This window comes from Haliaeetus leucocephalus, unplaced genomic scaffold, assembly GCF_000737465.1.
Source record: "Haliaeetus leucocephalus isolate CR32 unplaced genomic scaffold, Haliaeetus_leucocephalus-4.0 Scaffold351, whole genome shotgun sequence".
Lineage (NCBI taxonomy): Eukaryota > Metazoa > Chordata > Aves > Accipitriformes > Accipitridae > Haliaeetus > Haliaeetus leucocephalus.
The window spans coordinates 1,095,147-1,108,927 of NW_010972787.1; the positions used below are offsets into that span (position 1 = coordinate 1,095,147).

The 13,781-nt window shown below is 42.0% G+C and overlaps 1 protein-coding gene across 1 annotated transcript in view; it reads right to left on the bottom strand.

Moving 5' to 3' along the window:
• Positions 1 to 460: 460 nt before the first annotated feature.
• ARHGAP20 (Rho GTPase activating protein 20) overlaps positions 461 to 13,781 on the bottom strand; it is a 61,871-nt gene continuing 48,550 nt past the window's right edge. The window contains exons 11-16 of the mRNA XM_010572609.1: positions 9,942 to 10,120; positions 6,815 to 6,976; positions 5,311 to 5,420; positions 4,169 to 4,358; positions 3,570 to 3,681; positions 461 to 2,009 (exon numbers count right to left, since the gene is read on the bottom strand). Of these exons, the coding sequence (XP_010570911.1) occupies positions 949 to 2,009; positions 3,570 to 3,681; positions 4,169 to 4,358; positions 5,311 to 5,420; positions 6,815 to 6,976; positions 9,942 to 10,120 (1,814 nt within the window). The 3' untranslated portion in view covers positions 461 to 948. The remainder of the gene's footprint in view (positions 2,010 to 3,569; positions 3,682 to 4,168; positions 4,359 to 5,310; positions 5,421 to 6,814; positions 6,977 to 9,941; positions 10,121 to 13,781) is intronic.

A 13,781-nucleotide genomic window follows, 5' to 3' on the forward strand; every position in this document is an offset into this window, starting at 1 on the left:
CACATCAATACCAGTGCTGTAACAACAAAACAGAACTCGTAAAATTAGCAGCAGTTTTTTGCAAGTACAAAAATACACATTTTTTTCAGAACATATATAATAGCAAAATTTATCAGGATATATTATACAAACTCAAAGCATTTAGATAATGCATTACTTTTAATATATTATACGATGTTTTAGATGCTGCATAATAAAATTACATGTGTTCTGCTTGCAATAATACATAATGCCATTTACAGCAATGTTAAGAAACTATTCACAACTTAAACATGAACAGAACAGCCAACGAAGCACAATAAATGAAACACACAGAGTTGCAAGGTGTTAGTTACAAGCTTCAGCATTTCTGTTTACATATTTTTGAGCTTATTTTTTTCTTTCTTTTGCAGTGTGAAAGAAATAACTACACCTATCGAACATACTTTATAAACATACAAGAAAACAATACACTTATTCCTTGGAGGACAATGAAAGTAATACCTATCAGTTTCAGAACAGTAGTATAATACCACAGTTATGGAATCTATGCTGACTTTGCACGCTACATCAAAACCACAAAGGACTGGGACTCACATCCGCAAGGCTCAACACACGAGTGGTCAAGGGAAGAGGACCAGCAGGCACCCCGCTGCCCTGGCAGGCTCAGGGAACAGGGCGCTGCTCTTAGTAACCTCCTGGGACCCTTCCAGATTTTCAGGACATTTCTGTTTGCTTGCTTTTTAGCAGTTTTTATTATTCTTACAATGTTCTTGCAAAGCTTTATGTGGGAACGTTACTCAGTTTCCTAAAAAAAGAAAACCTGTGAATCTGGGGACTGCTCAATTAAATTTGAACAACCTGGATATTAGACTTAAAATGAACACACATTAACACCAAAGGCATTTTCTTTATGGTGTTTATTTTAAGTGTTAAGATTCCTCCGCAAAAAAGCTTTGGTCAGTCTCTTCAAACTTTGGATTGCTGTAAGGCTCTTCTAGACCTCCTCTTTGATCTTGGATCATGAAGTCTGTCTCTTCCTGTGACTTTCAGAGGTAATGGCTGAATGTCAGGCTTAATCACATAGCCGTCAACTCTGTCAGTAGGTTTCAGGGGTGCTGGCCTGCTGTTGGGCTCCACCAAGCCCCTCTCAGCCAAAGCATCGGTAGGTTGTGGAGATGGTGGCACCTTGGTGGGTGCAACCAAATAGTCATCAGCTGCTCCAGCAGCAGTGTCTTCGTGTTTCTTTAGCGACTGAAAAGTGCTATTGAAAGGGGAGGAGGTTTCAGTTGGGGTAAACACAGATTGGTCTGAAAACTGAGAGAAAGCACTGTCCAGAGAGCTCATTGACGACACAGATGGAGAAGTCCCCGGAGAAGACAGGCTAGAAGAGCTAAATCCTGAGCAAATATTTAATCCCTCTGGCGTTGGAGGCAGGAGGCAATGGGACAAGTCTTTCTTTTCAATGTTTTGGTTTGTGTTGTCACTTTTACCAATGTTAATACCTATAATCAAGCTCTGATTGATAAGCTTTTGCCCTTCCATCTGCAATGACCGAAGCTGATGGAGATAGTCTTCATCTTCGTGAGATAGGACAACATCACAGCTGGCTTTGCGTGTTGCTTTCTCATGACTGTCACCAATGTGGGTGAAGCTGGGGGCAAGGAGGCCAATTGTGGGCTCTGAGGAGCGCCTGTGTCTCCTCAAGGTTTTGAGGGCACCTGAGGTAGCTGCTGAAGAGAAGCCCAGTGCACTGGAGCAGAGAGACTCATTCTCTGAGTTTTCTTGCGATGAAAACTTGTGGTGTATGTCAACAGAAATTGTCAACTGTTTCGATTTGGTTTTACTTTGGATTTCATCCACCTCTGTCTGCTCTGAATCACCATCACTCAGAGTGAAGACAGACTCCCTGCTCCTGTTATCCTGATCTCGGTTCTTAATCCAATCGCTAGAAGAAGAGTCAGCTTCATCGTTCGCCTCGTTTTCCAGGCTGTCATAGGAAGAGTCATTCAGATGGAGAGAAGCGGCATCTGCAAGGACAAACCAAGTGTTAACACATCAGTGACTGAATCACCCTGCTGACAAGCAGCTGCATTTTTTTTCTTTTGGCAAGTACCCTTTACTTTCAGGAGCATTTGCCCTTTAAAGATTCATCAAGCAGAAATGTCAATGATTTCAGAAAAAATTACTGTCTCATTTTGAAATAGAAAAACTGAAATGAGTTTCAGTCAAGAAACATAGGATAATGGCACAAATAAGGGTTAGGTTTTTTTGTGTTGTTTTTTTTATTAAGTGGGGAACTTTAGTAGTAGGTAATCCAGCTGTAAACAATAATTTACATACAGTGTATTGAATCAGTAATTTACTGAATTTTTCTTTTCATTACTGAGTATTGAAAGCAACATTTAACCTTTCTTTTCTTCTTTAGACAAATGAAGAAAACGGCATATTTCATACTCTTGTGGTCTTCCAGAAAATACAGTATTTTTAAGAGCAATGCTATGAAGTAAGTTCTAGTCTCAGTTTAAACAATCACCACATTTCCACTGAGCAGTGCACACCTGGGCCCTATTCCATATATGCGATAATTGGAATTACATTAAATCTCTTTTGCTCTGGGCTATGCTAAGCTGACTTATCTCACATTTGCAGCAGACAGAGTTCATGCATGGGCAGTCACCATGCCTCAGTGCATGCCTGAAAACTTGTTCAGCTGCTGTAACCTATCGTGAGCCTGAGCTCTCAGTCCCAGCACATCCCAGCACAGCAGATCCCATGTGCTTCCACTCTTGGGGAGGGGGCAGCCCAGATTTCATTGGATTTCACCAAATTTCACTGGAGGCAGAGCATGAGGAGTTTGGGATGGCCATACTGAGTCTGGCATGCTGGAGCAAGTGCCATTACCCCTTTTAGTATAGGTGAGCTGTGCCAAGATTTATTTTACAGAGATGCTGCTTTAGAAATATTTTAAGGAGAGACCCAAAACTCCAGTCAAAATTGATACTATCACAGAGTTGGAGAGAAAAAGAGCACTAATGATATTCTGGAATGCTCTGCCAACTAGTCTGTCAGACATTTTCAGTCACCAGTTCCATGATTTTTCTGTGCTAGTAGCAAAATCTGGATGTCCCGTTGAAACTCTGGAGATCTCTCCCTTTTGATAATGAAGAATAGATGCTTTCAACCCTAATATAATGGTGTGACAGCTGTATTATAACCGTAAGTTGATCACTGACTTCCTGATATACTGGGAAAACATAGGCTGGGGCAAAAAATTCTAGACTTGAGATGAAACCTCCAATTTTTTTTCTTTCTTTTTCTTTGTTTCCCCTCCCTCCCTTTTTTTAACATAGTGGCTCGGATGACTGGAATAGGAGCAAGGGATTCTTTGAGACAGCATTTTGTGATATGGTCCAGGTCTATGATAAGTTGAATCAGTGATTATCACCAATACTTTGGGCAAAGGAAAGATAACAGCAGTGTGTGGGAACACCACATGAAGAGGGAACAGCATTCTTCCATAGAATATACTGATCTTTTGCCTGGCTGAGTTTAGCTGTCTAACAGGATCAAAACATCACCTGTATTACCTGAGCTGTTCTCTCTCTTGCATGTCATCAGTATTTCTCCAAAGAGGGAAGTAATTTCCTCTCCAAAAATCCTGCAGCAATTCTCAGTGAGGAACTGTACCAGACTAGAAATCTGCAACAAAGCAATGGGAGAGAGATGCCTTGTCAGATCTTCCATTATTCCACTCAGGGCAAGCTCACCATACAGATGAGGAACAGGAGCAAACTGCCCACCCGTGGTGTGGCTCCTGGCAGCCAGGAACTCCTCTCCTGATCTCCTGAGCTTGAGGAAAACAGCCAGGCCCAGCTAAAATGTCCCAGTATACATCCTTGTATACATCTTTTCCTTTTCTACTCTGCCCTGTTCCAAGGTCACCATAACCAGAGATCTTTTTGATGAGAGAAGCACTTTGCTAATACACGGGGTATTGCTTTATGATCTCCCTCCCCTTCTTCCAGGCAGATTATCAGAATAGCTCAGTGAAGGTTTCTGGAGCCCTGATAAGAGGCTAAGTCCCAATCTTGAAGAGGTACTGACTGTTTTCACGTTTGTAACCAATAGCCTGGTTGAACAGGATGAAGGGTGGTTTGGTTTTTTACTACATTGCAGTGTCTCTTACCTTTTTTGTAAATTCACTTTCTATATCAGGAGCAGAGGAAACAGGAGGCCAGAGCAGGCTAGGTGCAATGCAGATAGCCAGATTGAAAGCATTCATCTGGTTCTCTTCAGATCGCATTTCTATACCATGCAGTACTCCAAAGATGTAACGTAAGAGAACAACATTAGCTCTGGGGAGCTGCTCTATTAACCTGAAAACATATACAAATGTAATTCTTCAAATTAGCGACTGGACAAAATAAAACCATTTTCCATAGATACACACAGGTCAAGATAATGAAAATACAGAAACAGGGTAACTAATTAAACCAGGGAGTGTGTCAAAGAGGTGTTCTTGCTCAGCTGCTTTCCCTCACTGTGACACATCTCTGAACAGTTTTCTGGGAGGACAGAAAACACTCTAACGCATAATTAAAATCAGACTCTGTAAAATTAATGAACCAAGTACAATGTATGACATGAAACTGTATTTCACCTAAGTTGCCTGATAATTCACTATTCACTTAAACAAACAGTTCAGTTGTCTCTCCATGCCATCTAGTTGCCATAAGTATACATGTATGCAAGTACGCATGAGGTCAGCTAGTGACCAAAGCTCTGTTTCCCATGACATAAACTTTGCCCACTTCCTGGTTTATATCACCTGCAAGGGTGGAGGTTTCCTTTGTCACTATGCTCCAGTATTTTATTCACAATTCCATCTTGGCTTCAAAATGGTCACTAAAACTTGAGACGAATGAGGGGGAATATATGAGGAACTGATTTCAGCTACCCTTTCACCCAGGACCCCGAAGCTCCCTGCAGATGATTTTGGGTTTGGTATCAGGCAGAAATCCAGGTCTTGGACAGTGTATTTATAAATACTATAAATATTTTTTTCATGAAAGGATATTTCTTTTATTTACTGGTATCCACAAAAGGCAGAAAAGCAGGACAAAAGAGAGTCAGAAAATTGTCCCATACAGGCAATTGCTTAAGTATATATATATAAGTTTGAATGCTCTGTCATATACAAAGATATTTTTAGCACCTATTAAAAAAAATCAGTTGAACGTTGTAAGTAAGTAAGTAGAATATTTGGGATCCTGCATTCTGGGATACAAATTTATATGAAAAGAATACAGAGAATATAAGTAACTTTACCTTTGGATGCTTTTTATCTTCTCTTCATTATTTCCCTGATCCATCACTGAGACCCACTTATCACAGAGCTGGGATGACAAAATGCTGCCTGGGATGTTGCGAAGAAAATCCTTATCAAGAGAAAAGAAGAACAAAACACATGAACAGCTGTTCTGGAGCACAGGAGGGAGTAAGAATAAGATATGCAGATACAAGAGGATGTATCAGTGGGACAGCACTAGCTGACAAGCATCTTGTTCCACACAGCAACCAAAACCAGCAGAAAATCACTGAGATATAGAATTACTTTGGATTATGCTTAAAGTGAATATTTTCCTGCCCTTTCCTCACCCTTTCCTGTCAAAATAGAGGTATTCGGATGCTTCATTTGCTATTGCTGAACTAAAAAAATCTGCAGTGGGACCAGTTATTTTGATGTTGCATAATTTCTGCCTTTACTTATCACTGAACTTCATCTGTAGTCCCCATTTCTTCTCCTTACCTGACAAACTCCAATACCTCCAGACCATAAGCATTCCAAGGCACCCCTACCTTCCTTCCCCTAATCAATCCCTTTTGGTAATGGAGTACTTACACTAGCCATGGATAGTCTTGCTGCTCCAGTTTCCTAATACCTCAACCAATGGTGGGCAAACTGTTGCAACGTGGGAACAAGCCCAAATCCTAGCTTCCCAAATAAGCTAGGGTAAGGGAAGCTATGATGCATGTGAATAACACACTTGCACTTATGTGGTAACTCTTCACTGTTAGAAATGCTAAGCCACTGCCCCTCAGTGAAACTGTTACCATGGGATGAGTATTGCACACCAGCACTTTGCATGGTGCAGCTGTCCTGCCCTAAACGCATGTCCTAAATCCAGCAGTAGGAAAGTAATTTTGTACGTCTCACCCATGAAAACCTCTCACATGGTAGCAAGAGGTATGGCTTTCTGCAATAAAAATATTCCACCGAAGAAGTGCTTGCCTGAGAATGGAGATTACTATTTCTTTTAAGCACAAACTACACATAAACAGATGCACTGCACTAAAATGTGAAAAGAAATATGCTGATCCTCCTTGTAGCTGATATTTTACTGACTTACGTAGAAGTCTGTTGGAAAAGATAATGCATGGGAAATTAATCCAAATATTTTGGGCAAAACTATACACTCACTAGGGTCTGTAGTATAGGGCATTACTGACGAGTAAGGAAACAGGTCTGCAAACCTGCCTTTCTAGTATTTAATTGATTTTAAGCAGAGATAAAGAGAGTAACAGGACCAGGTTGTAGCTGAGACCTCAGGAAAGCTGGCAGCAAAACAAGCTGGCTAGTCCTCTTCCCCACCCTAATTCAGTGGTAGCCTCCTTTGGAGATCCTCACAATGTTAATGTGCCAGCCCATTCTTCTTATTTCAGCCCACCAAGTCCTCTTTGGGCCTGTCCCTGGGAAAAAGTCCTACTTGTTTGTGCCCGGGATCAGCACTGCTCTCACCCAAAAAGGGGGAAAGGAATGTTCTTCACATACCTTAAACAAAGATGCTGTCACAAATATGGATTCACAGGCTAGGTCCACTTCAGCACCTGAATCAAGCTTCTCCTTGAGCTCCTTACAGGTTTTTGCACTTCCAGAGCGTCTGAAAATACCCTCGGTGGAAGGGCCCTCTTGGTAAAGGAGGGAAAGCATGTCCTAAACAAAATTAAAAGGCAGAGAAGCTTTCTCAGAAATATATTTTATGGTCTAGTGCCATTAAAATGTAGTTTTGCCACTTTTGCCACAGGTGAAAACCTTTGAGTCCTAAAACAACTCACAAATCAAACACAAGTCAAGGCTCACCCTCCACACCACACCAAACTGCACAGCAAAGCTGTGGTCTGGGGCACTGATCTTGGAAAAAAAATTCCCTCGGAAATGCTGTGCTGCCACTGCTGAGCACTAACCTCCTGCATGATCTTCCAGGATCTGTGCAAGTTTTAGCCAACTCATTTAAATAAATAAACACTTTGGTATGGGAAAAGGAGACTGGTCTACCTAATCCAAAGCTCTGTGTGTGACAGTGGCCTCAGCCAGACACCACCTTGCAGGAAGATATGAGACCCTCACTGCTCATCAGTGTGTTCAACACTATCCCTGATCAGAGATGAAGACTTCTGTTCCATGCCTGGATGTCTGAAAAAAAAGAGATTTCATCTAAGCTGGAAAGTGCTTTGTTTGTTAATATCTATCTGCACTTCTACAGCAGATCAGAGTCAGATTTTTACCCCCTTTGCTTCTTGTGAGTGGTATTGTACTCTGGAAGCCGCTCAGGGCTGTTTTAGCGAGCCCACCTCTGGGGCAAGGTGTTCCCACCTGGGAAGTCACCCAGAGGGGGCTAAAGCTTGGCTTACAGCTCCTCTAAAGCCAATGAGGCTGCAAAAGAGTAAACAGGTAGGCAGTTCACTACATGACATATTTAAAAGGAAAGGGAAAACAAGCAGATTCCTGCCTAGCTTTTAAAATAACAGGAGGGCCTGATTTCTTCTGCTATGTAAGAGAGGAAAATGAGCAGAAAAGGAAATGCTGAAATCAGAGACCTCTCCTGACTTAATATGTACATGATATTTTCCAGCTGCTTAATTCTCTGTGGTGTCCTGTGGGTCATCTCTCAGACATGCTGGTCACCTCTCCCCAGGCCTGCTCCAAGCGATGTGGAACTTATCATGTTTGTCTCTTCCAAGGGGGAAATGCGTGCAGACAGTCGCTGGGATTATGTGCATGCACACAGCGGCCTGAGGACCAAGTTATCAAAGAGATGGCAAGAAAAGGGACACTGGGGGAGAGTCTGTCATCATTAAACCAAGTTACTCTAACAGTAATGGCTAAGCAATGGGGTTTGGTGACTTTCCTAGTCCGGGCTGTAAGGTAGGTCTTCCCGACACACAGCAGTGCAAATAAGTCTAATGGAAACCATTATTTTTACTTTTCTTTTTAACGTTTCTTTCTTGTTCTTGCAGAAGTTGAAAGCCAAGCATTCATGTAAGTGCAGACACTTCGTAGGATCACCTTCATGGCAGCAGGACTCATGGCAGCATTTCCATTTTCTCTGCAGGGATTTAGAACTCTGCTTTCAAGACAGGCTGAGTTCCACAGCACAGGATCTTAGCGCATGAACAAATGATTTGAAAATATATTTTGAATAAAATACCCACAAGATAAAACTGGGAAGCCCCTCTTAAAGTAGTAAACCCAGACAAAATTACATGAATGAAGCTAATGGTGTAAGACAATTCAGTGTGGCAATGGCTAAAAGAGAGCCCTTCAGCTGTGAAAGCAAGTTTGAAGCTCTGAAGCAGAGGTATCAAACATGCCTGCAGCATTCATCCCTGATATTTTCCTTCTCTTGTAGGTGAATCCCACACAGTCCCTCAGATGCAGTATTCCATTCTCCAGAGATGCTGCATGAAATCAAAATAAGTTATATTTTGTGGTATAAACACAGTGGTTAAGATTCAAAGCACAAAGTCTACCAAGCTGTGAGTCTATGCTTAGTAACTTTGTTTTTTTCAGTTAAAAATTTACTAATATTTATGTTTTGGAGAAATTTCTGAAATGCAGCATTGGCTCATCTCTCAGAGAGAATGAGGGACCAGATTCTTACAGAGTCCATCTCTGGAGGGCTTACTTAAATAACCTAAATGGTAAAAATGCACACTTCTCCCGCAAAAGAAAATAACAAGCCCACACTATTAAAACACCTGAAGAGTCCTGGTTTGATTCACTATTCAGGCAGTGATAAAGGAGTACATCAAGCACAAGCTTAGGAGACAAACCATCTCTCCCTGTAAACTGCTATAACCCCACTGATTTCAGTGGGGTTCTGGCAAGTTGTTCCAGCCAAAAGTCGGGTTGTTAGGATGAGGGGGCCAATCCTGTGGGGCTCACTCCCACTCTGTAAACATTTCAACTGCTGCATTGACCAAAGGGCAGCCCTCAGTCCTGACCAAAAATGACCCACATCTGCCTTCATTATGCCTAGGAATAGGCTCTAGGACAACCTTTTTCATGTTCCTGGACTGGTTTTGAGAGCACCCGCAGCACTGGCACTCCCTCGAGACAGGATGAAAAGATACTTCTGCAGCCTCCGCCTTCCCACCTATTTTTGCAGTGGTGCTGTCAGATCAAAAATGAGGACCCAGAGTGGTTGCCTGCCCTGGGATGCCTTCAAGAAAGGCTCTGAAACTGTCTACTTAAGGGCAGGTAGCATTTGTATGCACACGTGGACTGTCTATACGGGACAGTAGATGCCACATTTATGGAGCTGGGGATTTTAGAGAGATCTTGGGAGTGTTTTAAAAAGTATGTGTGAACATGGCATTTAGTTACACTGCGTAAGTGAGGATTAGGGAACCAGCCTTATAGCGTGGGCTATAAAGAAGAAATAGCCCTGAGCAGCAGACCGATCACATACATTTCTCAAGCTGTTTGTTATTAACCAGGCCTGGCCACAGCATATGTTAAAAACCAAAGTTCTTGCTGAGAACCACAAATGAGGTTTTCTTCTGGTTTCTCTGCCTGGGTAATTTCAGTGTCGTGTTTACAAAGTGTCCCCGTGTTCTCATTCACTACACAAAGAAATTCCACCACTGTAAAAGCCAGCCCTGAGCCTGGGACTCACCAAGAGGGGTTTGGGCAGGTTGTCATCCTCACAGATGGCTGTTAGCAAGAGGCCAAAGAGCTTCCCAGGAGCAGCAGATGTTGAGGAGAGGGGTGCATTGTCCAAATGAGTGCCTGGGCCACGCCAAAAAGCCCAATTTATGATAGATCTTTTCCTTTTAAATGACTTTTGGCTTAAGTCTGGGAAAAGAGAAAGGTGTTTATTAGAAGAAATGCAGTTAATTTCTAATTCCAGTATTTGTTTTGTGGTGGTTGCTATAGTTTCAAGGGAAAAAATGTCATGAACTCAACGAACTCCCTGGCATCCACCTCAGCCTAATCCACCATGCACATACCTGTGCGTGTGGAGAATGTGCTGCCTTACCCAGGCTCTTAAGAGGATCACCAGCATCTGCACGGCACTGCTGGACCACAGTGTCAGCACTTACCGCTAAGTGAGGGATGGCAAACCTCAGCCCGCTGACTTCACACGGAGCTGGAGTGTGATAAATAACTCATTTCCCACCCACAGGTGCAAAACCACAGACCTCATTTGGAAAAAAATAATACATAAACACCACTGCCCTCACCTTGGCTTGCTGTCCGGAGGCATCCTAGTTCTTCTGGCAATGGGGGAGAGCACCTGGTCTCCCCACATGTAACACCAGAGAATGAACTAATGGGGTGAGACATTTTCAGACTAGGAAAAGTCGCCGCCTTTGCTCTCTTCTCCACAAAGCAAGAGTATCATTAATGTCCTCGCTCCAAGCATTTGCTGACCATGGCCCAGGGATGGTGCCTGCCCTTTAATCCATGCCTTCCAGATGGCATTTCAGCATGCTGCCAACACGCTGATGGGCTCAGTTCGTCTTCATTTATTTTAACGTATTTCATGAGATATCTAAAGAGCACCACTAATTGAAGCTCTTATTTGCAGTGTATAGAGAAGGAAATACTGGTATTGGAATACAAAAAGTGTTTTTTTCATATGACCTTTCTCAACATCAGCCAGTGTAAAGTCTTCTTAAAAGCATGGGCCACTGCTAAGGGTGGGTTGAGGCTGTTTATGATGAAAGTGCTAACTGGGAAAAACTTATTCTAATATATTTTTCCTTTTCTAGATGTTTTCAAAGCCAGTCAGCTTTGATTTAGTTGCTTGCCTACCCTATGCACCTTTCTATTAGCTGATTCTTCCACCTGGTCAAACATTTTGCTTTCTGCTCTTGCAGAGGGCAGAGGGTAGAAGCAAAGCTTGCAGAAGTAAGGAGTGTGGTATAATACCATTTTTTTCCTCTCCTATGCTTTACTACATTTGTTTTTTAGCCCAAATAGCAATTTTCATTATATGTCATTCCATTCTAGGAGATCATGCTCCCTTTGGGAATGGGTGGAAGTCTTTTCATTAGAGGCTTACAGGATGAAAAGTTACAGTTTAACTCAAAATGTGAACATATGAATGTGAAAGCCTGATGAAAAATTCTCTTCATAAAAAATAACAAGGAGGATATACATTTTAAGCAGTCCAAAGCTTCATGAAATATAAGCTTGGCAGTGTCTAAGGCTTTACTTGACATGTCATGTTTGGGGAGAACATGACTAACCTGTAACTTTCAAAATGACATTTTTTTCTTTTAGATGAGCTGGATATTAGCACATGAATATGGTTTGCTTCACTTGGAGTTCTATTCACACAACGGCAAATACATATTGGTGTTTTTTTCTGGCAACCCTGTAGATCTCAGTGGAAGTAAAAATTAAGAAGAGATGCTATTTTGGAGAACAAGGAATAGCAGAAGTGAAAAAAAAAAGGGTCTTAAAATTAGGAACTTTTCTTAGTGGCTCACTTAGTTTGCTCCACTCTTAAAAGCCATGGCTCAAATGGACAATGTGAGCAAGGGGTAACTGTGATGAACTGCAGCTCTCTCCTGGGACAGGAAGGAAATCTTAATCAGGGTTCTTCAACATATCAGAGCAGAAACCAACAACTGAGGTACAGCAACGAAATGCCATGACGCTTACAAAACTAACATTCACTGAACAACAGGGAAACTCATCCTTTTCATACCCCCTTTTCTAAGGGGGTTGAGAATTCTTAAGGTAAAGAGCAGATGAGAAGGGGAGGACGTACACTTTCTTCTCTTGAACCTGTGCAAAGTTACAACACTAGGAGAAGCCCAGCCTCCTCTCAGCCAAGACAGATGCCAATTATTGCTCTGCAGAAGTACTACCATACAAAAACATCAGGGTCTTGCTCTGGTGGATTATTCTAGGCCACAATCAGGAAAAAATCAATACTTCTTTGGTTGCAGATCTTGCTCAGAGCTCACAGCACCCATCTATTCTGCTAATATTTTACATGCAGGAAATTTCTATTCATAGGTAGTATCCCAGCCATGCAAGTGGCATTTCCTCTTCTTGCAAACTAATCAGAAACTTCTAAATAAAACCTCAGATCTATTTAACAATGTAGCATTCTTTCTGACCAAACCTCTGACTGTCAGTTTTCAAAGACCTCCTTTCTGTATTGAGACCAACTTGTTGAAATTTTGCTTTCTCTTTCGACAGATGATTAAATAATAATTTGGATTACAGACTAGCCACTGACAGCAGTCGGTTCTTTCAAGTCAAACTTTAAGTGAATCAGTATTTACAATACTTTTTAGACGTGTGCTCATGAGCATTACTTAATGGCTATGTTTAACTGGTAGGTGACCATTCCTGTTACGTGCTGAAAGGCTGCAGGAGAGGCAACAGAAACACTCCAGTTCTTCCACACAGTAAATTCTTCTGTACTTTTTTTAACCATCCTGCCAGGACAGCTGATGCAACTACACCACCACAGTTGGTGTCCACACAGCTACTTATTTGACATGACAGCCAGTTGTCAGTCATGTCTGCTTGTCAACACCTACAATGCTGCCTAACCATGGTGCATGCTGGGTACAACTGGGCAGCTACCCCTTGCTGCCTCCAGAAGGGACAGCAAGTCCAGCACAGTGGTGTCAGTGCAGGGAAGTGATGGTAGGGAGGATAACACAGCATGTGTGGCAGTGAAATGTGGGGTTACAGACTCTGCTCCCAGTAAATTTGCCCTGTATGTGGTGGTGTGCCTAGTGGTTACCTAACAACAACACAGATTTTGGCTTGCTGATCTGAAGATGAGCCCAAAGACAGATCATAGCCTTGGCTTGCACACAGGTACTCTTTGCCATTTTCCAAAACTGAAATAGGTAAGAAGGAGTTAGGAAGAGCACAACGACCAGCGCTATATGCAAGATAATCTGGTTTGCAAGCAGCCAGACCTATACATCACTTTAAAAGGTTTTGTCTGATAAAGCAGGAAAGGTGAATGGACTAAAAACATCTTTTTCCCACTTAGCGCAGTCCCCGTGTATGACTTGCAGGCTGCCCCAGGCTTCTGCTGCCCCAAAGCCAGCCTCGCCTCCCATCCTAGGGCTTGCACAGCACCGCTGACAACACATCTGCATTAGAACTTTACAGGCCTGATTTACATTTCTATTTTCTCTTGCCAGTCAATGTCAGCTGCCAAGCAGGGCCTGTAAACCTAATTACACCCCTTTGCTAGATTGCCTCATTCTTAAAATATGCCATGAAGTAATATATGATACAAATTACTGGGGAGGAGGATGAAGGCGTGTGAAAAGGAAATTAATTTATATAAAATGCAATCAATTTCTGGAATAATTTGTAAGAGACACTGGTATAGCTTCATTATATTTAATTTCTAAAAATGTTACAAATGGATTCTATTCATATATTGTGGGAGATCTTGGCTATTGGGAAGTGCACAGGATAACAGTGTGCATGTTATTTTTATTATTATATGGTCATTAATGGTGAA